The sequence below is a fragment of the Carya illinoinensis genome, chromosome 1, assembly GCF_018687715.1.
Source record: "Carya illinoinensis cultivar Pawnee chromosome 1, C.illinoinensisPawnee_v1, whole genome shotgun sequence".
NCBI classification, from domain to species: domain Eukaryota; kingdom Viridiplantae; phylum Streptophyta; class Magnoliopsida; order Fagales; family Juglandaceae; genus Carya; species Carya illinoinensis.
The window spans coordinates 37417300-37440622 of record NC_056752.1 but is presented as its reverse complement, the minus strand read 5'-3'; the positions used below and the strand labels follow the sequence as shown (position 1 = coordinate 37440622).

The 23323-nt window shown below is 36.9% G+C and overlaps 2 protein-coding genes across 3 annotated transcripts; both read right to left on the bottom strand.

Annotated features, from left to right (window-relative positions):
* Positions 1-14: 14 nt before the first annotated feature.
* Positions 15-13866, bottom strand: LOC122317026 (pleiotropic drug resistance protein 3-like). Of its 2 annotated transcripts, none has more exons than XM_043133919.1 (24): positions 11826-13866; positions 11329-11452; positions 10866-10951; positions 10030-10114; positions 9390-9549; positions 9226-9302; positions 8742-8795; positions 8540-8630; positions 8087-8388; positions 7723-8004; positions 7303-7616; positions 6947-7107; positions 6761-6864; positions 6074-6224; positions 5842-5979; positions 5620-5693; positions 5173-5505; positions 4785-5075; positions 3911-3994; positions 3660-3793; positions 2632-2859; positions 2337-2508; positions 844-1098; positions 15-388 (listed from the first exon to the last, which is right to left on the bottom strand). In XM_043133919.1, exons 1-24 carry the CDS (start codon positions 12209-12211, stop codon positions 122-124), a joined length of 4353 nt encoding a protein of 1450 aa, XP_042989853.1. In that variant the 5' UTR covers positions 12212-13866; the 3' UTR covers positions 15-121. The 2 variants fall into 2 exon arrangements, with proteins under 2 accessions (XP_042989853.1, XP_042989860.1); XM_043133926.1 differs by having other exon boundaries at positions 844-915.
* Positions 13867-14009: 143 nt separating this feature from the next.
* LOC122317043 (squamosa promoter-binding-like protein 1) lies at positions 14010-23034 on the bottom strand. The gene is made up of 10 exons (XM_043133938.1): positions 21903-23034; positions 21478-21659; positions 19414-20069; positions 18591-18665; positions 18387-18494; positions 18167-18284; positions 17865-18006; positions 17583-17733; positions 15382-16020; positions 14010-14716 (listed from the first exon to the last, which is right to left on the bottom strand). Exons 1-10 carry the CDS (start codon positions 22484-22486, stop codon positions 14261-14263), a joined length of 3111 nt encoding a protein of 1036 aa, XP_042989872.1. The 5' UTR covers positions 22487-23034; the 3' UTR covers positions 14010-14260.
* Positions 23035-23323: the final 289 nt, after the last annotated feature.

Genomic DNA, 23323 nt, shown 5'->3' with positions numbered 1-23323 from the left:
TGAAGACATGGCCGTTTCAACTTGTATTCTTCAAAGAAATATATGTGAAAATTATGTTTACAGCCACTAGTTCATGATAATAACTGTAACATCCAAATGTGCAGATACATTTTTACAACATTCACCTCCTTTGGAAGTTTAGTTTGCCAATACAATATGCAAAAAGACAAGCAAAGACTATGGGGAAGACAATAAGGACAACAGCAACAACACCTAATCGATTGTGGTGAAACCCATAGTAATCCTCTAGGAAGGTGGCAACTGTTTTTGTTTCTCCAAACACAGATATTTCTTTGTGTATTTCTCCATATTGGGAAGTAAGCATACCATTCAATGCCCAAGATGTGGGACATAAGTAATACAACCAAAGCCACCACTTTGGGATATGCTGCAACAATGTAGGAACAACATTTTTGGGTCAGTTTCAATGCTTTGCATATCCCCACAGATTGACAGGAAAAAAATAACAAAGAAAATAATTTCACAGTATTAACATTTTTTTGTACAGAGTGTAGCCACTAGTCAATATATGTAGTCGTTTCAAAATCCACTTAAAGTTGATTAACGGTAAACATGTATCTTAGCTGAACTGAGTGTAAGGTGTATTGATTTCTTTTATATAAGAAGGCCATATTGCACATGGTCTGTTGCAAAACATCCAGTTGTGTATAAAAGATGCAGTTCACAGCATAGCTGCAAGTCATTTGGTTAGAAATGCTTTTTGTGTGCAGGGAATTAAGGATGAGATTTTGGTTCATCTTTTGCGAAATCATTGACCTAAGAAACTATATAACTTTAAAACAAAAAAGACAAACAATAGAATAGCTTGATGATCATACTTACAGGTCTTGGTATAATGAACCCAGAGAACAAATTCAGCATTGTGTAGGAAGATGAAGCCACAATTGAAGCCACCTGAATATTTGGCGTTAAAGAAACCAGAAGCATTCCTAGGTAATTGAAGGATAGCAGTGTACAGAACATGCTGTAGAATTGCCAGAATATCTTATAGGCTGACCGGTAGTAACCAATCATAGGATAGGTGATGATCACATAGAGAACTGCTTGGATTAACAGGTAGGGAACCTCCACTAGCACCTACAAAAGTTGATCGCATTTATTGGAGTCTAATAAAAGAGCTGATGTACAATCCTCATCCTAACCACATAGTTAAGTAATCAACATCTTCAGAATTTCAAGGGGAGAATAAGCTGTTGAACTAGTTTCAACCAAAACTCTAAATTTCTAAAAGTTTTCATTTAAGTCTGTTTGTGAGATTGTCTTCTGACCTCAATGTTCCAATGTAAAAAAGGTATTCCATCAATTGACAAGTTTATCAACCGGATCTTTTATGTCATAATGCTCACTAGTTTGATTTGATGCCAAACCTGAGCGCTGAACCTTTTCAAAAGAAAATATCTAAAGGGTGAGAACCCTTGTAAACTTGGACACCTGAACTTTAAGAGTGGCATCTCTCCACATCAAAGGAATATTCCTGTGCAGGAAACAACTGACTGTACCATTCTCCATTAACTACAGCTTCCAAATTTGTGGCATATAAGATACAATGGGATAGTTTAGTTTGTACAAAGTGTGAGGTTATTGATCCTTTGAAATCAAGCTAAGGAAGTTCCATGTTCTTTCCAGATTCCTTCAGCTATAAAAAGTAGTTCTCCAAATGCTAACCCTTTATATAGATACATCTAAGGTTGTGATGAAATTCTGGCGGGACATCATCAAGAGATAAAGGAAAGGATAAAGTTTATATGCCATGGATGTCAAATATTCCGTTTTGAATTATTGTTCTAATTTCTTGCTATTTTGCTGAAGCCGATCACTGCATTTTCTTCAGTGGATCCATGGTTAAGATTAAACTTGAGGTTGTAAAATTCTGGGGAAGACATTAGAGAAAAGAACTAACTTTTTTTTTTTTTTTTTTTTTTTTTTATAATTTCTTTTTGAAGCGGTTCTTTTTGTTGCAGGTGGAGACTTGTTGATCTCCTGGCTTTTAGCTTGTGCATAAATTTCTCATTAGGAACAAAAAGATTAACATTGTCTGCAATTGGACAGCAAAAGGAACACAGAGAAAATGACCAACTAAAGCTACCAGTTTCTTAAATTGATTTCATTAGATGACTAGATGACCATGTTAAGTTCCTCGATGCATTCAACAGAAATATTGTTAAATTATCTTTCAAAGGAACAGAAAGAAAAATTATCTGTTAAAGCTGCCAGTTTCTTAAACTGAATTCATGAGATGGCTTAATGAACATATTAAGTTTCTTGATGGAATTAATGGGATTAATGTTAAATCAGTTGTCTCGAGAGTTTTGAACCTGTGCCAATGAATACGCCCATGAAGAATACATCCCTGCAAATCTTTCTCGGCACAGAACGGTCCGCTCCGTTGCAACAAGGGGTAGAACTGTTGAGCAATTGTTTATGCCAAAGAAGATAATGGCAGTAAACATTGAACCAAGCACATTGAAGAGATCTTGCTGGTTTTTTCTGCCAAAACAGAAACAGATTGTCAAGTATGTTCTTTCGAGAATGATTTCCCAATCCAGCTTCATATCATAAAAATTAAGGCAATGAATTTATGCAGACATTAATACAATTATGCTAACTAACATTTTCTCTCCTTGCTTCCAGAATAGTACTCCAAACACCAAAGATGAGACAGACATAAAAATGATACGCATCAAATTGTATGAAGGACTTCGCCAATAGGACAAATGCTGTTTCCATAAGCATGCTTTGAACTGTTCCCAACCACCTTGTGGAAAGCGGGTAGGAAAATGCAATTCCCTTGAACCTGGAGATGGTGAACTCAATCGCTTAACCAACTCCTTGTTTTGCCTACAGTCAGAAAAGCAAGAGTCATGTACAGGCCAAGCTGTAAGCTTTCCATATAAAATATACTAGTAGTAGATCAGAATGATGCACAGGAATAGCTAAATTTATTAAATTAAAAATACTCTATTTAACTAAGTAGGCACACCGTGAGGTATTATTAAATAGGCATAAGTTGAGGAGAAAGAACGTGGCTCAAATATACTATTTTCATTGAATAATTTGATTTTAAATCAAAATTAGTATATCAATTAGATTTTTTTTTTATAGGTAGTGTATTTGCAATTTTTAACAGGAGCTGAAGGAAAGAATAGAGCAAGTTAAGAGCAAGTTAAGGGGAAGAGCAGCAAAGGTGGAGTTTTTACATCAGAGAGTGAATTTAGTGAAGAAATGATGGAGATTTGGAAGGACTTCGTCACCATTCAAGGGGAAATGGTGCTTCTAAAAAATTATAGTTCCGGGGAGTAAATGGTGTGGTTTTATAGCACTAATTAAAATTATATAATGATGTGGCTTCATAAGGGCATAACTTAGTGCTTAGAAAATTATATTGTGTATAGATATATAGATATTATGAACATATCAAAGACATTATTGTATATTGTTTTTTATTCTAATCTGCAGTATCCATTAACTATGATTTCTGTACTTTCTATATGCATACATGTAGATATTGTTATGCATATACATAAACAACAAGGTATTGAAGTAGGATATATCAAGAACCCTGGCAAGATTGGTAACAATGATAAACACCACATTGTTTTTATGTAATCTCATTATTCTCTTCTAGTCAGTGTACATACTCATACAAGGCAGACCCCTGATAAATTTGTGCAAAATCTACTCCAAGTTGAGTTTCAGCAGATTTTGAAGCAACTTCTAACATCCATGTCGCAGGATTATGATTGTCTTTAATAGCTGGAACTCCAGGGATACTCTACAGAAAAGTTACCAGGGAATGGGATCAGGACTAAATAGTCATTCTGTCACAAGAACGGTATTTTATTTGGCTAACGATGATGAAAGAAATCTAAAAGTTGCATCACTAACTGACCTCAAAGTACTCAATAACCCTTCTTGAGTGCTGCTCCAGTGGACCAGAATATATTGTGCGGCCTCCATTTTTCATTAGAATCAACTGCAGCATCAGTAAGACATGAATCAAGGTTACCATATCACCTCTATATACTATGATAATAAATACAAAATTCAACAGGTTCATATTTTCTAAAACAGAAGGCAGTTTTGTTTCTTTTTTCCTTTTTGGTTGTCTGGCAAGTAAACCTGCATATATGATTGTAAAGTGGAAAAATGAAATGGGTATAACTGAATCCAACTAAAAATATTATACTTAAGATACAAAACTTTTGAAGATATTAATACTCCATTATACAAATTTTCACTCAAAGAACTTAAAAGGATTCAAGATCATACTTAACAGATAACTTAGGAAAGATTACTTCACTAAAAATGGTGCAGTGAGATATTAGACCATTCATTATGCAAGTGGCACACCCACAAAGCCCTCACTCATAATTTACAATCTTGGACTTAGTAAATGACCAGTTTTTGTGCAATCCACTTGAAAAAATGTGAAAATTGCTCCAAAGGGCCAAAGCCAAAACTGGAAGGTCAAAGTGTCCTTAAAAAGGATCAATCTTCCAACTTGAGATGAAACTTAAGAAGATTAAAATTACATGGAAAAAAACAAATAATCTTTAAAGTTGATAACTTCTTTGTACATATAATTAACAAGTTTCAAGTACTTACCTGATCATGCATTAAATGGAGCTTTACAGCTGAAACTAAAAATAATTTATCCGGACTAAATAAGAAGTCATTTTCAGCTATAAAAGGGAAATGTGCAAACATAATTCCAAACTCACTCACTTTATCTCATTTATGAGGCCAGACTATGAATAATTTACCTCATCAAATGCCTCAAAGATATCAATACTTGGTTGATGGATGGTGCACACAACTGTTCTTCCTGTCTCAACAATGTTCTTCACTGCTCTCAGAACAATCGACGCTGCCCTTGCATCTAGACCTGATGTTGGTTCGTCCATAAATATGATAGAAGGATTGGCAACAAGCTCCACAGCTATAGTAAGCCGTTTACGTTGCTCAGTTGATAAACCACTAACACCTGGCATTCCTACTAAACAATCCTTGATCACATCAAGCTCAATAGTCTCAAGGACTTCATTTACAAATTCCTAGATGAAAATGCAACAGGAAATTTCAGTGCAATTCATTTTAATGATCAAGGCTGAGAGAAAATAATTTTAATCCTACAGCAGAAAGATATCATACAGCTTTAGTGTTTGAGTCAATCTGAGATGGAAGCCGCAGCCAAGCAGAATATACCACTGATTCTTCTACAGTGATTTGTGGAGAATGTATATCCATTTGCTCACAGTAACCTGATATCCTGGCAAATGTGTCTTGAACTTTCGGGTGCCCACCAATTCTAATCTCTCCTTTAATGGTACCACTGGTTTTCCTTCCAGAAAGAACATCCATAAGTGTTGTTTTCCCTGCTCCACTGACACCCATTAAAGCTGTTAGTATGCCTGGTCTGAATGCACCTGTAATATCTGAAAGGAGCTGGAGCTTCTTGTGTGTAAAACCCTGCCCTTTCATTTCCTGAGAACAACATGATGGCAAAATAATGCATTTCAGTTTATATAACTGTCACTCCTAGTCCTCGTATTCACAACTAGCTATATAATGGAGTAAAGCTACCCATAGCATAATTACCGAAGGGGTTTCTATATAATACTGCACATCATGAAATGTTACAGTTAAGGGCTCAAAAGGTAGAATCATCCTTCCTGAAAAATTGAGGAATGAAAGAATTTCAAAGATGTCTCAAAAGCAAATCTAAACTTGACTAAAGATTTAGAATGAATAGACATTATGAACAGATGTGACATTACATAAGATAAAAAAGAGCTGATCAGGACACAGAGGCATTCTCACCCTTTCTAGCTTCTGAAGTAGTTTTAGGAGAAGCACCAGTAGGGTTCGTGCCTCTATCCGAATTGTTGTATCTCTCTTTTATTCCTTGAAGTTGAGAGTACCTTTCATAAGAAATTAAAGCGCGAGATTTTCCTGGGGCTGAATGTATGTTGAAGTTGTAGGTTAGCGTACACATTAACTTTTTGCTTCTTTATTTCTAGTTATCGAAGTAAGCAATGGGAGGTGCTCTTACGCTTCAAGTAAGCTAATGACAAGGTAAAACCAACGTTAAAAAGCACTGTGAACCCAGTTAAGGCAGCAATTGATATCCAATAATGGTAACTGTCGAAGTTTAATCCACGAGTTTCTAATGCTTGTCGCCCCAGAGTTTTGTTTGCAGACAGCTTCAATGAAAAAAAGGTAAATAATCAGTGGTCAATGAATGAACAACTTCACAATTTTTTGTGAGGAAAGGCTGCAGGATTTACATTTTTATAGGTTTCTAAGTGGATAGGTAAACCCTCTGATGGGCCCCAAGGTTCTTTTTTGAAATGCCAAAAGAATGAGGAAAAAGAAAAGGAAAGGGAAAGACTTTAGAATGCTAAAAAGGGTGCCCGTTTTAAGAATTTATTATTACTTTCCTTTCTGTTCCCTTGTTCTTTCTAACATCCAAATGCTTTTGAAGAAGAAAGTTCACGGTATGTGAAGGTATTACATCTATTTAATGATATAATGAGCCCAATAAGAAACCGCTAGTCCCCAAAAACTTCTTCTTTTGGAAGAACTTTCCATGAAAACAAGCAAAGCTGTGTCAACCTAATGGAGATCTTAAATTTGAGCCTTGTAACTGTCCTATTGGCCCAACCAAAACAATTGCAACACCCTTGCATATTTTCTTTATGTCTTGTTCATAGAAAAGATAATAGAAATTAAACTTCACCTTTTCCCATCGAGGAGCAAGGAATTCATTCACTGTCAAGCCTATCTCTCCATATGACAGCGGAGAAACCCAAAATCCCCACTCCAACCAAGTTGGCATAGAGGCTGCAACCAAAACTCTGCTAAGCACAATCATCTCAATACTTTTAATTGGCTTGATAATGAGAAGAGGTAGTAAAAATCTTACACTTGGGGATAACAAAGCCACCAAATAATAGAACAAATATTATGGATAGGCTACCCGCTGTCATTGAAGCAACCACAGTTTGGAAGAGTGATGCAATAAATCGGAACATGGATATTGATGTTAGATGCACAGTCAAAAATAGAAGGAACTGGCGGAAGAACCTAAGAAAAACAGATTCAAGAATTGAGATAGCTATTATAACCAAAAAAATACTACTCTAGAGGATTTAATAAAAAGAGACAGGACCACTCATTATCTACATCTTTGCACTCTACCAGAAGAAAATTAATGTTAATTATACAACCTATGAGAAAGCAATAGTATGCAGGATTGAAGTTTTCATCCGCATCTCTCACCTCCCCACCTCGGGGCTGTAACCAATGACATAGTATGTTAGAGCCGTCCACACAAAAGCTTCCAACAACGAAAGAGGAACTTTCAGGATGGCAGCTGGGATTGTGTAAGCCCAAGCAGGATAAAAGAAAAGCTCTTTCTGCTTGTAGAAAACTGCTAGTCTCGAGACAGTCATCGGCAGTTCTGGAAATCCATCCACAAGAAGAATGAGGAGTGCATAGAACAGTGAGCCCATATAATAATTTGCATGGATCATGTCAACAGCCATTCGAGTTCGAAGGAAAACAGTCATTGCTATTGACGCAATGATGACTAACTGCAGAAAGAAAGAATAAAAATAATTTCAAATAAGACGAGCAGAATCGAAGCTAATTGTAATTGGCAGAAGTATCGAGGCATTTTTTTAACAAAAATAAGAATACCTGTGTTGATTTAAATACATAAATAAAAGAATTCCTTTTCATTAGAAGAAATTCCCTCCTTGTGCAAGCTTTAAGCAGTTCCCACTTAGTTAATGAGTATGATCTAAAGGATAGAGCATCCTTGTGGCTGTGAGACTTATCAAATGGCTGTGAGAGCTCCTCACCTAAGTTCTGGCCAAGATGGAAGTCCTTAAATTTCTTTATAAAGTGATCGACAGAAACATAAGTGTAAGGTTGATCTGTGTAGCACCAATACTGTGCTTGATCTTTTCTAGATATAACCTATAACAAATCAAATAGAAAACCGGTCACAATTCATACAGCAGGATATAGTTGTAGACGCAAATATGAACGACAAATCTACCTCCTGAAGGAAGTCAGCAGCACCTTTTCTGTCCGGACACTTAAACCCGCAGTCCTCAAAGAACTTAAGAATGCAATTTCGTGGTCCATGATAGACTATCTTCCCTTCTGCCATTAAGATAATGTCATCAAAGAGATCAAAGGTCTCTGGTGCTGGCTGAAGAAGTGAAACCAATGCAGTGGCATCAGTTATATGCACCAGGTTCTGAAGGTAAGAAACAATCTGGAAAGTGGTGGAACTGTCTAAGCCATTTGATATTTCATCCATGAATAGAGCTTTTGCGGGACCCACGATGATCTCACCTACATAATGCAAGATACATCAAGAACGATATTAAATTCACACCCCTTAAATTTAAATGCAGAACTTAGTCAGGAACAGAATTGTACATTTGACATAAGCAACTAAAAATTTTCATGCTCTACAAAAACTTTGTATGGTATGTGACATCACCTATAGTCAACCTTTTCTTTTGACCACCAGATATGCCTCTTCTTATGGGATCTCCAACCAATGTGTTAACACACATATCGAGACCAAGGATCTGCAAGACGCGCGGATTGTGAGCCATATACCAAAGATTTACAAAGTTCCACCAAGAAACAGATAAAGAAGAAATAAGATTAAACTCTGGAAAAGTGACCAAGCACACTACCTTTAGGATGTAGTCTGTTTGAAGTGTCGTCTTCAATCCCTTAACTGATATTGCCTGTAAAAACAACAAAAACATAAACAATATTAAGATATAAAATATTGAAAAATGCATAATGTATAAATGCCACATTGACAAGCACACTAAAAACGACAATTATTTTGTACATATATTCCATAATGATGATCTAAGTGAGTCCAACTTTATATATAGCTGAATGGAAAATATGGATTCATGCAACCAATCCCAAGGAGTCAGGACCCAAAGCCGTCTTTAAGAATAATTGGGACATAAGACTTCTAACTAATGGATAAGAGATTCTGAGATTTTTCATTCGTATGTATGCAAGACAAGAAAAAGTTTATTCAACCACATCAACATCCACACAATTATTTGTTCTTGATCTTTTGGCATTAATGAACTTGTGAATGCATAGAGACCACTATCTAAACATGGATGGAAAAGTCACATATCTGCTATATAGTACCTTCATGTAAGCGTCTATATCCGGATCTGGGATAATCCCTCTCTCCTTCTCCCTTTGACTGACTTCCATAATAATTTCTATAACAAAGATAAAAAAAACTACTGATCAGTATCAATTTGAAAACTTTTTTGATAATGGTCTTGCATCAAAATCAACAATTTTACCATCTCGGCTTCCTACTCCCTGACAGCATGCAGAGAAATCAAGTGTTTCTCTCACGGTCATCTCTGGAATATGAAGGTCAGATTGGCTTACATATGCTGACGTTTTCTGTGGAATAAATTCTTCCAGTCTATGACCGTTGTAAGATATTTGCCCAGTAACCTAACGCAGAAACCATTGAGGAAAATCAGACTAATTTTAAATGCACACAAATCTGAGATAATGGAATATATGTTAATATTAATGTATCTGGAAAGAGCAGAAAATAATTCCGAAGACCCCCATAATGAACTTTATGGTGTTTACGTTGTAGTTGTTAAGAATGTTACACAACAAAATGTGGTATGCAATAGTTCGAGGAGAATGAAGCTTGTAATTTAGGCAGCAGTTCGATCAAGTTAAAAGAACTATAAATTAGTAAAAGTCTGGTGCATATAATCATCTGAGCACGGGATATGATTACACGCTGATCATATGAACACAACTTCCTTGGATATTAAATGACCAATTAATATAGAGATAGCTTGACAGAGTCTAAAGTTCAAAAGCTGTTGTGTTGAGCACTAACTCTCTTTGGAAACCACATATAACTCTTTTGAAGGACCATTCAGACATCTCAAAAAAGATGTTCAAAGACTAAACCTTTAGAGAATTGCTTAGCTTCCCTGACAAAGCCAACAATAGTGTGGTCTTGCCACACCCGGGAGGGCCAAGCAATATAGTCATCCTGCAGCAAAGACAGGCCAATGTCAGTCAATTTTAATGTTGCCAGTATTATCTTCTCACCTTCATAAAGGACTCCTATAAATTGATAGAATATTTCCTCCAAAAGGTAAATAAATTGAAACTGCTTCGTTTTTCTCCAATTCGGAATTTAGAGGATAAGTTAACATATTTGAGGAACCTATCATGCAAGGATAAGCATATCTAAGATATCTTCTAATCTCTATAAGGAAATATGGTAAAACATGTTTAATACATCTAACAGATACAACCATTTATATCTGGTTTGATCAATAAGGTTCCTAGGACCAAGGTCAATTGCCAACTCAACAAGTATAAACAATTCCTTCCTATTACTGGTTTACCTTAGATTTAGAAATTTATGTAATACAATAAAGAAACAAATAGAAAATCAGTGGCCAAAATCATCCGGGTGCATAGCCCTAGAAGATATTGGACGGGACTTACTAAACTGTAAAGTACCTAATCTATGTTTGTAGGGGGTAAAGCTGACGGATCACTTCACTATGTTCAATATCGGCCTATCAAATTGGAGAAAATCTACTTTGAAAGTATATTCAATCAAAAATAAATCGAGTCATGTTTTAATCTAAACAATTTATAGATGTCCCTTATTTCCTAACTTATTGCAACAGACGGATATTTTAACAGGTTTATTTCATCAAGAGGAAAGAAACAGATACCATCTTTTTATTCAGAGAGATTTTTTTAAGATGCTATATTTTGCTGAATACCTTCCTGGCTTAATAATTCCACTGACATCTTTGATGATGTTTATCTTGGCTCCTTGAGTTTTTGAAGCTGACAGCATGGCAAGGCCCTGTCACAAACAGAAAGCTCTCATGACTTGGGTCAAAAAAAACAGAAAAAAGGGGACTCTGGTGAGCAATTTGTTTTGAGCTCTTAAGAGTCAAGGAACTACAGGTCTATGCCCAAATTTTGAAACATTTCCCTGCTTAGGCAAAAGATGACTCAGGGAATATGAAGAATACATAATTGTTATCAAGCACTGGGTATTTACAACTCGATAAATCCAGAGATCATTGTACAATGAAGCTTCTGATCTAAGGACTATCAGAGCATATACCACACTTGTTTCTATAGTCTTTTTTGTCACTCTCGTGTCCCCACTTCAAATATTCAGAGTCTCAGTGGCTAACTTGACTGGAATTTAGTCTGACAAGTGAAGATACTCACTGAAATCATGCCTTTTAAGGTGTTCCATAGGGTGGGGAGGGGCTTTCCATGAACTACTTCACACTGTGCCTCAACACACAGACTTTCAAATCTTACTTCGACAGTGGGCAATTTTACACCAACTCTACAAAGGATAATAAAAATTTAATGCTATATTAGTCAAAGTCCAACAAAGACATTCAACTAGAACTTTGCATGCTCATCAAAGCATGAAATCATGCAGCATCCAACTAGTTCGCATTGAAAATTAAGCATCAGATGCAAAAAAATAATAATAATGCAAGTTGAAACTTTATCTTAACTATGTAGCTTGCATGTACCTGCATGATAAAGAAACCTGGTAAAACCATAACGAGGTATAATATTACTGATATCACACACAAAGATGCATACAAACAAAATTTACACAGGTATGCACATCCATACTAATTTTCAAGCTTGTAAATGAATTGTAGTGCAATATGCATATATCATGAGTATATGATAAAAATGGTTACTTGTCAGTTCTCCTCCTAAGTTTTTGCAATAACCGAAGATTATCATTTTCAATGTGCTTGATTATCTTCTCTATGAAAATATGACGTTCTTGAGCTCCAAGTTTGGTTACATCAACCACGTGTTTCCCTTTAGCATCTTCATCTGCACCTGTGCCAACATTAACATCAAACAAGGCTGAAGTAATCCTCTCAAAAGTGGGTAGTCTCTGAACTGCAGCCCACTGTAACTCATGTTCATCATCAATTTCAATATCATGTTCAGATTTGACAGCTGAACCCCGGAAACTTGAGCCGTGGCTTCTAAATGAAGACCTTATACTTCTTCCAATCTCTGCCAACTCAAGTCGCAGAGACTCTATCTGATCCGCTCCTCCCAGCTGAGCCATTATTTTTTTGTTTGGCCGTTATTGGATAAGCAGAAAAGCTTCAAACTATAACACATATATATAGAAAAAAGAAGAAAGAGAGAGGTAATGCAAAAGTACAATGTCATGTATTATCTCAGCAAGTTAATGGCTGTTGAACATGCCGTTTATTGGCATAGAATAATGTGCAAGGAAAATGAATATAACCATTTGATTTTACACTCTCTCCTAGTACATTGATTAAATATCAAATACCATGCCAGATATGACTACGATTCACAAAGAAACAGGAGTGTATTAATCCAATTATAGATAAAAGAATCTTTTCTTATATAAAGCAGCATGTTTCACTCTGTTAATATCATATCATTAGATCTTTAGATACGGTACAATTTATACCATTGACTTTTCCAACCAGAGCATGATATATCACACCCTTGGCCTGGAGGAAGGTTTTCATTCCGAGTCATAAATCGTGTCTAATTAATTTAACCAGAAGGCCACAATCACGCAGGCAAGCTTCAAGATTTTCAAAGTGCTACTGTTCAAGGCCAGAAATCTGGAAAGATCACGTAGAAGCATGTTATAGTAAAATCAATGAGGGTTACAGAAATAGAAATTCGCAACAAAAAGAAAAAAAAAAATGAGATTCTGTACAAAGAGTAAGAGACTGGTACTAGGACATATATATTATATGACACGTGTACACAATAAATTAAACTCCGATGTTCAACATTTGATACAAAGATTCTTGAAAAGTGGGACCAACAAGGGAACTGGCACCAAAGCTATAAAGAACAGTGTGAATGGCATCTGGCTTCAGGCATCCATTTCGGTTCTTATAAGTGAGCTCTCAGACAAAGACAGACGAGGTATTAGTTTATCCACGGTACAGAGACAGCACTTTGACATGGCAGAGCTCGTATTAGTAGTTAGATTAATGCTTACAGGAAGGGCATGGGACAGGCTCGGGATAAAGGTTTTTTTTTTTTTTTTTAATATTTGATACAAAGGAGCCCCTTCAAGAAGGAATTAGATACCAACACGCCTCTTCACGAACTCTTCCAAGGCCAGCATATCTGATGAAGACAAAATATGGGTCGTTGGAAGGTAACCACGAGGATGACATTCTCCCTGCAGGGCTATCCTCAACAAACAAATCCCCCTGAAAAATGGCATCCTTCTCCCCTCCCCTTTGCATGGGGGTAATTGGTAAAGAGATTAGAGAAATGCTCCCATGCCGCCTGAGCGGTGTACCGCTCAGGTAAAAAAATAATATTTTTTTACTTAATGATTAAAGAAATAATTTTAAGTGTATTAATATATTTTTTTTTATTTAATAATTAAAAAAATATGAAAAAAAAAAATCAACTGGGCAATATGCCCAACGGTATGTTTGAGGCAGCATAGTAGCCGCTCCCAAAGAGGTTATCACTCTAGGCTTGTTTAAGTGGCAAAAACTTAAGTGCATGCTGTCCGGGTAAGATCTATTTGGAGAGGCCCCCTTTTTTCTTTTTCTTTTTCTTTTTCTTTTTCTTTTTCATTTTTCGTATATTAACAAGCCCTGGTAAATTAAACTTTCACGTAGCTTCTTAAATCTGTATTGGTGTTACTGTGTAGCACAACATATTGCATGAGTAGATTGGAGTTTGACCAGTCGTTTGGTCATGACCTGGTAATCAGAGAAGCTCAAGCCACTCCAAAATTTGACTAATATAAGCCCATCTTGGTTACCCCACAACGGTTCCCTCGATGTCGAGCAGCAAACTTGCCTGGAACATCCAGCAAGTCCTTGGGTTACCTGTATTACATTAAGGTATAGAAAAATTAAGCCTTTTCAAGGTATTCAATTCCCAGACTGCAGTAGGTTTATTTCTGTATAAATCAATGGATTGACACCGATTAAATTTTCCCTATATAATCTTGTAACGGACTACCATTAGCACATATACAGTACACAGAAATGGTGGATACCCCACTCCACAGATCACCGACACTTTTACGTTTCTCTCGTGCAATTAAGATGGGATAGAGGGGGCGGAACAAAACCCACCCTCCAACAGAATCACGTTAGCTTGACCCGTACTTCAACAGTTCCCACCTGAATGGCCGGAACACATAAAGAACTTCGGGTGAGCTTTTGAAGAGCAAAGCCACACACACACAAACAGCAGCAATGACCACCATTGAAAGGATTGCCGGCTGGTATACAAGTGATCTTCTCATGCTGCCATAAGACAGCTTCTGCTCGCATATCTTGCAATGTCTATACGTTGCTCCAATTTCAATCTTCTCAGTTTGCAGGCAAGCAACTTTTGACAACTTATGCCCATCTGATTGCTTCCGCTTGTTATTGTAGTCTGAGACAGCACCAGGGATATCAAGCACCACATGCCTTCTTTCCATTTTCTTGTTAAATTTCTTTTGGACAAGATGGATGTAGGAGTAATAGCCTCGTAGGCAAGCATAGTCATTGGGTGTCAAACCTGTATTATCACGAGCACTTTTCCATGCTTCAATACCAACCTGGAGAAGCCAGAACCATATTAAATGTTAAAACAACAAAGGTAAAAATGCAAAGTAAACATCTGGCTGAAAAAGGTGAGGTTTGAAGTAAAACAAAGAAATGTTCTCACTCGACCATAATCATAAACCTGCTCCAAATAATGCAGTCGCTAAATTTTGGAAATTCATTTTTAATCAGAAGATCATCAATATTAGGATTTTCTTAATTGACGAAACAAACTATAAATTTCTACATAATTCCTAAATCTTCCTGTAACCATGCTAACATGGAAGATGGGGGCAGTTCATGCCTGATCTGTTCATCCCAAGTCATTCCTTCAAATTCTTGTTCTGGCCCGAAAAGTTTTCAAGACCGTTTCCAACCCGAATATGTGTTTTCTCCAATAAATTAAACAAACCAACACCATTTCATTTTTTCAATAAAAGACATATTTTAGCGCCCAGGGAGGGGGGGTGTTATTCTGATCCGTTAGGAATTTTACGTTTGTTTTGAAACATTTCGGATCAGAATAAACTTCTTCCACCCGTGATTTGCGTCCATTGACAGGCCTAGAAAGGGCCGGTCAAATATGTACTAGGGATAAATTCATGAATCATTTTCATGTCTTCTCCCTATGTAGAGTTATTTCAAGTAAAAAACTGTGAAATAAGAGACAAGGTATTACCGATCCAGGATCGTCAGTTAGGGCATCCAATACATTCTCAGAGCCATCCATACTGGCTGCAACATGAAGAGGAGTAAGCCCTGCAGGTCCAACCATATCCGGTTTAAATAAGAAGCCACTAGAGGCCCTATCAACCTGTTGCTTTTCCTGAGCTCCTCTCCCATCTGAAACTTTATCTGGGACAAATCTTAACAGGAGTTCAACCATAGGTCTGCAATTTCTCCGGACAGCTCTGTGGAGAAGATCCAAATCCAACAATGCAAGCTCAATGGAAGGGTGGTCACCTGCATCAACTACACCCTCAAACAGAATTTTCAAGAGTTTGTTTACTACAGCACACCAATCGTGGTCCATGGAGAATGCCACAAGCCACTCGAACCGTTTTAGCGGGAAGAGATCCGTGTTTGGATCCATGTCACCCAGTCTAAACTTCACGTGACTTCTATGAAGCAGCCAACCTATTTCATGTATAAAGTCCAGAGCTTGTGTCTTGGCTTCCAGCAGTTCAGGTACTCTCTGAATCTCATCAGCATTTTCAGCCACCTCAATAGCATGCTCAAGCATACAGATCTCAGAGCAGACTTCTCGCTCTGCAACTATAAATGGAAAGAAGCTGCTGCTGAGACCATGATCTTCAACCTGATAAGATCAAAATATGTATCTTCCCAAATCAGAAATGGGGAATGTACTCATGCATGTTCTAAAGATGTAAACAAAAAATTATTGCAGAGTATTTACCCTGTTAAGGGGCCATCTCTTGTTCTACTTATGAATGTAACTTTTCTCTCTGTTCTAGCCCTCTTTGACCATGCTTTTAAAAGTCAGTTCCATTGTCCCCACCCAGTGGCAGACCCAAGTTGGGCTAAAATTTTTTGAAATTTCAAAATCCCCCCTACATTTCATTTATAATTCTACAAATATAATTCTACAAATATAGAGAAGTGCCCGCCCACCACCCCCCCCCCCCCCCAACAACATATGCTCTGTAAAATTTTCTAAAATTTCAATATACTTGAAATGCCCCTCTCCAATTTTTTCCTATAGTCCCAACATTTTGTATAATTTCTATATATTATCTATTTTCAAGGATGTGGCCTCACTAAGATTAATTTAAACTAAGTTTAGGAGAAAAGATAAATTTATTAATATGGATCCCAAAGCTTTTTATTATACAATATTAGGTTTCTTAATATGGAATCTAAAGTGAAAATACAAGAAAAATCATTTAAGATTGATGATCTATATGAAAAATAGTTGAAAGGTTTTATCCTCTAGACTTCACTGAACAAGAAAAAATTTATTTAAGGTCTCAATTATATTATTATATGTTTAATGTGATACGAAAATATCTAGATTTTACATGAAACTTAATAAACTAGATTACACGCTAGAATGTAAAATTGCCTTCTAAAAGATCACTTATAGATTTTATGAAAAAAATGAATTCTACATATTTCATTACAAAATAATAATGGATGAATATTATTCCACGAAATATTATCATCATAAATCTGAAACATATATTAAGTTATGTTTTCAGAATTTTATTTTTACACGTACATAGCAAATTATCGAGATCTAGTTTTATATATGGTTATGTTTTCTGAATTTTTAATCCCTTTTTTATTTTACATAAATGTGTTACACGATAGAAAAGTTGGCCTCCCTCAAAAAAATTGCCGGTTCCGCTGCTGTCCCCACCCCAAATTCTGCTTTCGAGTGAACCACCATTCAATATGTTCTTATTATAATTAAAAACTCTAATGATTCCAATTTAACTTAATTAACAAGGCATCTATTTCTATCCTCTTTCATGAAAAACGTCAATCTCAAATACATAATTTTAAATAAGAAAGCTAACATCTGTGTACAGGTTCCTAACTTCTAAAACAAACCCAAACCCTATGCTGTGAGATATTTGAACAACGCTCCTTTTTTTTTATACAAGTAACAATGACCTTCTAAGGCTAAAGATCAACCAAAAGGTTTCTAAGATATTGGAAGTAATACACCGCGTACTAGGACTGACATTATCAAATCACGTGGTTCATTATTATCATGGGCACTCATGGTTATGATCCAACCTTTTGTGAAGCTAGTCAGCCACATGCATTTTCAAAAAGTTTCTCACACGCGCACTCATTGTTGAGCTAAGTGTGTAATAACAGAATACGTTCAGAAAAAATCTGGGATGAACACACCTCAATGAATCCTCTTCCAATAACATTTGGTATGGAGCAGGGGAAACTGAGGCATTGGAGTTCATCGCGCTCAATGGCTGTATCAGCACTGTCCATCAAGTCATAACAAGTTTCCTGGACCAGATACTTCCCTTCTTGAGCACAGAGTAGCCTGAAACCAAAAGGCAGGACTTAACAATATCCACACAGAAATTTCTGAAAATTGAGACATCGTTGCTCCCTTACAAATAACAAGAGATGAAAACATACTATTCAGACATGCATGGATAAGCAAAATAATACCTAGCAGTGGAACAAGAAAGGTTAAAGCCTTTTACAACAAACTGAACTCTCTCGGATATGGAAACAGCAATTGGCTTGATGCTTGATATCCTGCAATTTTTATTGCTTTTCAGAGGTAAGGGTGTGTCCAAGACAACCTGACCTGCAAGGCAAATGTAACAAATCAAAATACTTTATCTTCCTCACGTGAATGAGAAATTTTGTGTCCACACTCTTATTAGCGTATAATACATTAAAGCACGAATAGAAACTTGCAATGCCACACACAGAGAGAGAGAGAGAGAGAGAGAGAGAGAGCAAACCATTATGCATAAATGCCACGCGATGCCTCACCCTAGTATACACCCATCCTGTTCTCCAGAAAGAGTCATTGCATGAGCCAAGTAACCTTTCCAGATAGGATCCCAGATCACAACAAAGCTGTATGTAGCAATTGTATTTAAGGAGGTTAAAAAATGCTGTCCTGATATCAGGGTTAACAATTCTACATATCTTGCATCAGTACAGACTCCAGAAGCATACCTCCTCCCACATGGACTTTTCTAGACGGAGGTATACCGTTAATATGATACAGCCAGGCCTTATATAGCTCTCTATGTCAGTAGGACTGTGGGATAGCCAGTCGAGGATCTGAAGTTGAAAAATATATAACAAAAAATCAAACTACATTATGAAAGAGCACCCAAAAAAGGTTGCATCAAAAAAACTTTGTGGCTAAGTACTTACCTGTGTCCGGAGAACAAGAGGAAAATTGTTTGGATCTTTTCCAAAGAGTTTAAAAACTATTCGATCTGTGCGGCTCTGAAGATTTATAGGAAAAGAGTCTTAGCAAAATAGTCCTTTGAGGCCCACATAAAAATTTAAATATACCTATGTATATAGATGTTTATATTTTGACTCACAAAATGCATGTACCATTCTCTGAAAGCTATAACATGTAGAACACTTTACTAAAGTTTTCCTTTTCGTATCAGAGGCTCAAATAGATGTGTAGAAGCTTATGTGATATATACACACTGAAATTAAACAAACGGTTAAAAGTGTCTCATTACTAAACTCCCGGTCAAAACTATCTAATTGTTACACGACATTGAAGGTATTGCTTCAGCTCCAGAAGCCATATTATATAACCACTTTTCTATTTTCCCATCAATAAGAGGATCAATTAACAAGATCAATGAGCTAGAGGACCCAGAGACCAAGAGGGATAAACATGCTACAAAAGCATATAACCACAGATGGCAATTTATAAGTCGAATAAGGACCTTTGATCACTCTATCCCTTCTTTCAACCGTAGGCATTATCAGTTCAACTAATCTTGACCCAAACTACAGAATTGAGGTGAAAATTAATGTCTAAAATGATCTGCACAAATTTAAGGTCACCCACTGAAATTCGCTGACAACTAAAAAGGAGAACTGGATGAGTTTTAGCAGTAAACTCAACCTGTTACAATGGTCCCACCACCCACCATAATATATACATTTGTAAATGCTACCAAACCCAGCATTTATAAAGGGATGAGATGCAGTCACAACAATAACATACCTGAGCGTCTCCACTGGAACTAGATGGTGACCGTGAAGAAGTTGAATCGGAGTTGCCACTTGGCTGAGGTGGGCTAGACTTATGCGAGTCTTGCTGTACCCAAAATGGATGGCCGAGAAACCCAGTCCCTGAGTTTATGGGGGCATGAGACCTCCCTACTTGCTCTATACAGTCCTCTGAATCATCACATACATTATTCAAGTCAATGTTATTCAATTTGATCCTCCCAACTTTTGTCTCGGATATAATTGATTTGGATGGAAGCCCATCCTTTGATGGAGGTGGGTTTTTGTACTGTAGACCAGATATATCTTTTACATGTCCACCCTGAGAGTCATCCAAAGATATTCTTTGCTGCGCCATATCAGATGTAAATGCTGTCACACATTGTCCCACATATATAGGATGGTCATGAGGGTTGATGTGATCATCCATCTTCGAGGTTGAACAGAAAGGCCTAGAAGATTCAGAACCATTTGGAGTAACATCCGGCACCTTCTGTGAAGACCCAGTAGATGTCCCAGCATTCAGCAAACCTTGAGATCCCTCCAGTAATGCAGATATGTTCCTTCCATCAACTGTCCCAGCAAGACTGGCCAGGTTCCTCAAAAGATGAGATAACAAATCCTGGTCCTTTGTTTGGTCTGAGCTATTTGCTGCAATTCATAGAAGGCATAATCTGTGGAGTCAAATAAGTGTGCCAATCATGACACCCAAGGAAAGGGGAAGAAACACATATAACCACGAACAAATGTCACCACAAACAAATGTCAACAATAGAAAATCAAGCTTTACAGACCCAAGTGTGGATAGGCCTAAAAATATAAATGCAAGAAAAACAAGAACTGAGAAAGACAGAGAGAGTTAAGTAGTTGGTGATGGTCATTGTTGGTAAGGGCACGCCTAACAAAGTGTCAAGGCTGAAGCGCTTCACTTACTAAAAGCAAAGAACATATACAAAAGACCATTGTGAGCTTAAAGCAATTTTTTGAATATATATATATATAATATCAGTTTTAAAAAATGTGCACCTTCAATCAGGCACGTGTTTGCAGTTTGTGCCTAGGCTCTAGGCAGCATTTACACTCAAAGTGCACGTAATGCTTTCACTAACACTGGTCATAACCAATGAACCAAATTGTTCAGGCAATAACAGAAAATTGGTAAGTAAAGCAGCTAGCTTTTATGTTGCTGGTGGATATAACAGCATGGGTTTATCCAAATGTTGAACTTAAACAATCTCAGCACCACAGTAGCAGTCATCGATGTGAATTCATCCAACCAATCATTGTGAAACCCATAAAGAATTTTTACATTTAAAACAACACCTCCAGCTAAAAGTTGCCTTACAAATGACCAGCTAATGTGAGAACACTGTAGAGAAAAGTACAGAAAATTGCCATGCGACAAAGACTCCCAGATACTCAAATTACCACATCATGCCTACAGCTACTGAAATATATCTCACCTAGTTTCTAGGATATCAGTTGTCCAATTAATGCTCATATGAAATAGGAAATTATTTTAAATGCCAAAATAATGGCAATTGCCTAACCATGCACCTGAGTGATAGTTAACAATAATTATAAACAACTTATCAAAAAAATAATAATAATTATAAACATGTTAAGGTGCCAAAGATTTAGCACCACTGCCTTCAAAATTTCTCAAAAGCAACTATCTTAGAATCTGGAGTAAGCAACTTGGACCCTTTTCCACACTTTATAGTCTATTCATCCATATAGATGCAAAGGGTATTCTCATATGCAAAAATAAATGCCAACTTTCATCAGTTCTGCATTAACTTTTAACATGCATTTGCACCCGTTACATCCGGAGATCAAAAGATAAAACTTTGTAGAGTTATTGGTGAGGTGACCAAGAAGAAATTTCATAGCAACACTCAACAAAATTATGAGTTGTCATTAGAGCATAAAATTACAAGAAAATTTAATTCAGCCACTAGCTTTCAGACCGGTATCACGTATGCAACAAACTACTTTCATTGGGATGCCTTCATAGACCAGCCAAGTGAAAAGATTTGCAACGAATAAAAAAACTTACAATGGATATTGGAGAGAATTCTCAGCAGACTTATTAATATGTAACTGGTACCCCTTTCAGCATTCAGACAGCCTCCGCTAGCTACAGTATCAGGATGTGTTTTCCTCCTCCTCCTATTATGGCCAGCCAACCGTCTACGACAACTTCTCTTTCCCTCGTCAAACTCTTGAAGAACATGAAACCTGCCAATAAGTATGCCAAGTAGCATCTAGTTTGAAAAACAGATGGTACTAATAAATGACAGAATAACTAAGATAGACATGCAACAACTTTGGACTCGTGTTTTGAAAATTTATAGAAATGCCAATAAGAAAGCAAGTATTCTATGACCAGGACTGATCGTAACTCTGAAATATTTCCTCCAAACAAAGATGATTACATAATCCAAAAAAATAAACAAAGGATGATTACATAATCCAACTGACCTGCTACACTGCTGACAGAACCGCTGCATGTCCTTTCCCACCAGTGCTTTGGTGGCCTTGGAATGCATATCACAAACCTTATGTCGTCGATGGTAATCCTTGGCATTACTGAGATCAGCATTACAACCCTCCACCTGACAAACCGCACGGTTCGAGGTTGTTCCAACAATCTTTGTCTTCTTCCCACTCTTCAACTCCCCTTCCGTGACAGGGTAAGCTTGACCACCAAGCTTTAAGTTAAAAGACCCGGCTTCATCATTCAGTTCTTCATCTTCAACCTCTACAACCCTCCTCCGCTTCTCCAACTCCCTCCTGCCCCCATCATTCACTAGATTAATCTCATCTGAACCAGAAGATGAACCATTCGACGGACCAGTATTTTCTGGAATTTCTGGCCCAACTGGGAACAACTGCCTACTCCGACAATCTGATGGTACAGAGTTCAAACGACTTGCTGTAAAACGATCTCCATCCCATTTCCAGTCATTCAAATCCCATTCCAAAGTTCTTTTCCCAACTGCCTTTAAATCCGACACCACCTGACCATATAACTGATGAGCCTTACCTCTAAATTTAGCCTCCATTATTCAAATTTTCCAAAAACCCAGAAGAAGTCAAAACTCCCAGATTCCAATTCGACCAACCGCAGCTACCCAATTAACAGATAGATTAAATTTGAAATCCAGCTAGAAATTAGCGAGCATTAATATCCACAAAATGGAACCCAGCAACAACTTTTTCCATTGATTCCCCTATATCTCCAAAACCGTAGAAAGCATTAATTGATCAAAGCAAGCACCTCAACTACCCACTTATTCCCCCAAGATCATAAGCAAAATCACCATAATGTTCTCAAAATTTTATTCACCAAAGAAAATAATTTCTCAAATTACACATCATGAGCGAAACCCAAAATAAAGGGTACGACTCACCAACTTCAACAGTACAAACTCATGAGTTAAAAAAGAGAAACTTGCCCATAGATAGCAATCTGGTGAGATTGGAAAGCTGGAACTCCAGAGCTGAGATTGCTGCGTAGATCACAGGGGAGAGAGAGAGAGAGAGAGAGAGAGAATATAGCAGAGGAAAATCAGGACAAAGTTAGGAAAGAGTGTAAAATAAATGCGGTTTCAGTGGGAGAGAGAGAGAGAACGCTTTATGTTTAGGAATCTTGGCCCACACCCTGTCCCTCCCTCGCTCGTTTTCTCTCAAAAACAAAACAAAAACAAAAACGAAAACGAAAGAACGTTTTACATTGGTGATATGTTCACGGGCCAATAAGAAAAGATTGGAACATGTTCGGAATATAAGATAAAAGATAAGAATTTTGTGTTATAATAAAATGAAATGATATGAATAGTAATAAAATAACTTATAAATAATTACAAGATTGTTTGAATAAAATATTTTTTAGATTTTAA

Coding starts and splice junctions, on each gene's coding strand:
- LOC122317043 (XM_043133938.1), bottom strand. CDS start 22,486: ATGGAGGCTAAATTTAGAGGTAAGGCTCATCAGTTATATGGTCAGGTG. Junction 20,070..21,477: donor AATTCTCTCCAATATCCATT/GTAAGTTTTTTT, acceptor TATGAATTGCAG/CAAATAGCTCAGACCAAACA. Junction 18,495..18,590: donor CTCTTGTTCTCCGGACACAG/GTAAGTACTTAG, acceptor TTTCAACTTCAG/ATCCTCGACTGGCTATCCCA.
- LOC122317026 (XM_043133919.1), bottom strand. CDS start 12,211: ATGGCTCAGCTGGGAGGAGCGGATCAGATAGAGTCTCTGCGACTTGAG. Junction 9,303..9,389: donor GGGAGTAGGAAGCCGAGATG/GTAAAATTGTTG, acceptor TCTTTGTTATAG/AAATTATTATGGAAGTCAGT. Junction 8,389..8,539: donor AAAGAAAAGGTTGACTATAG/GTGATGTCACAT, acceptor TGCATTATGTAG/GTGAGATCATCGTGGGTCCC.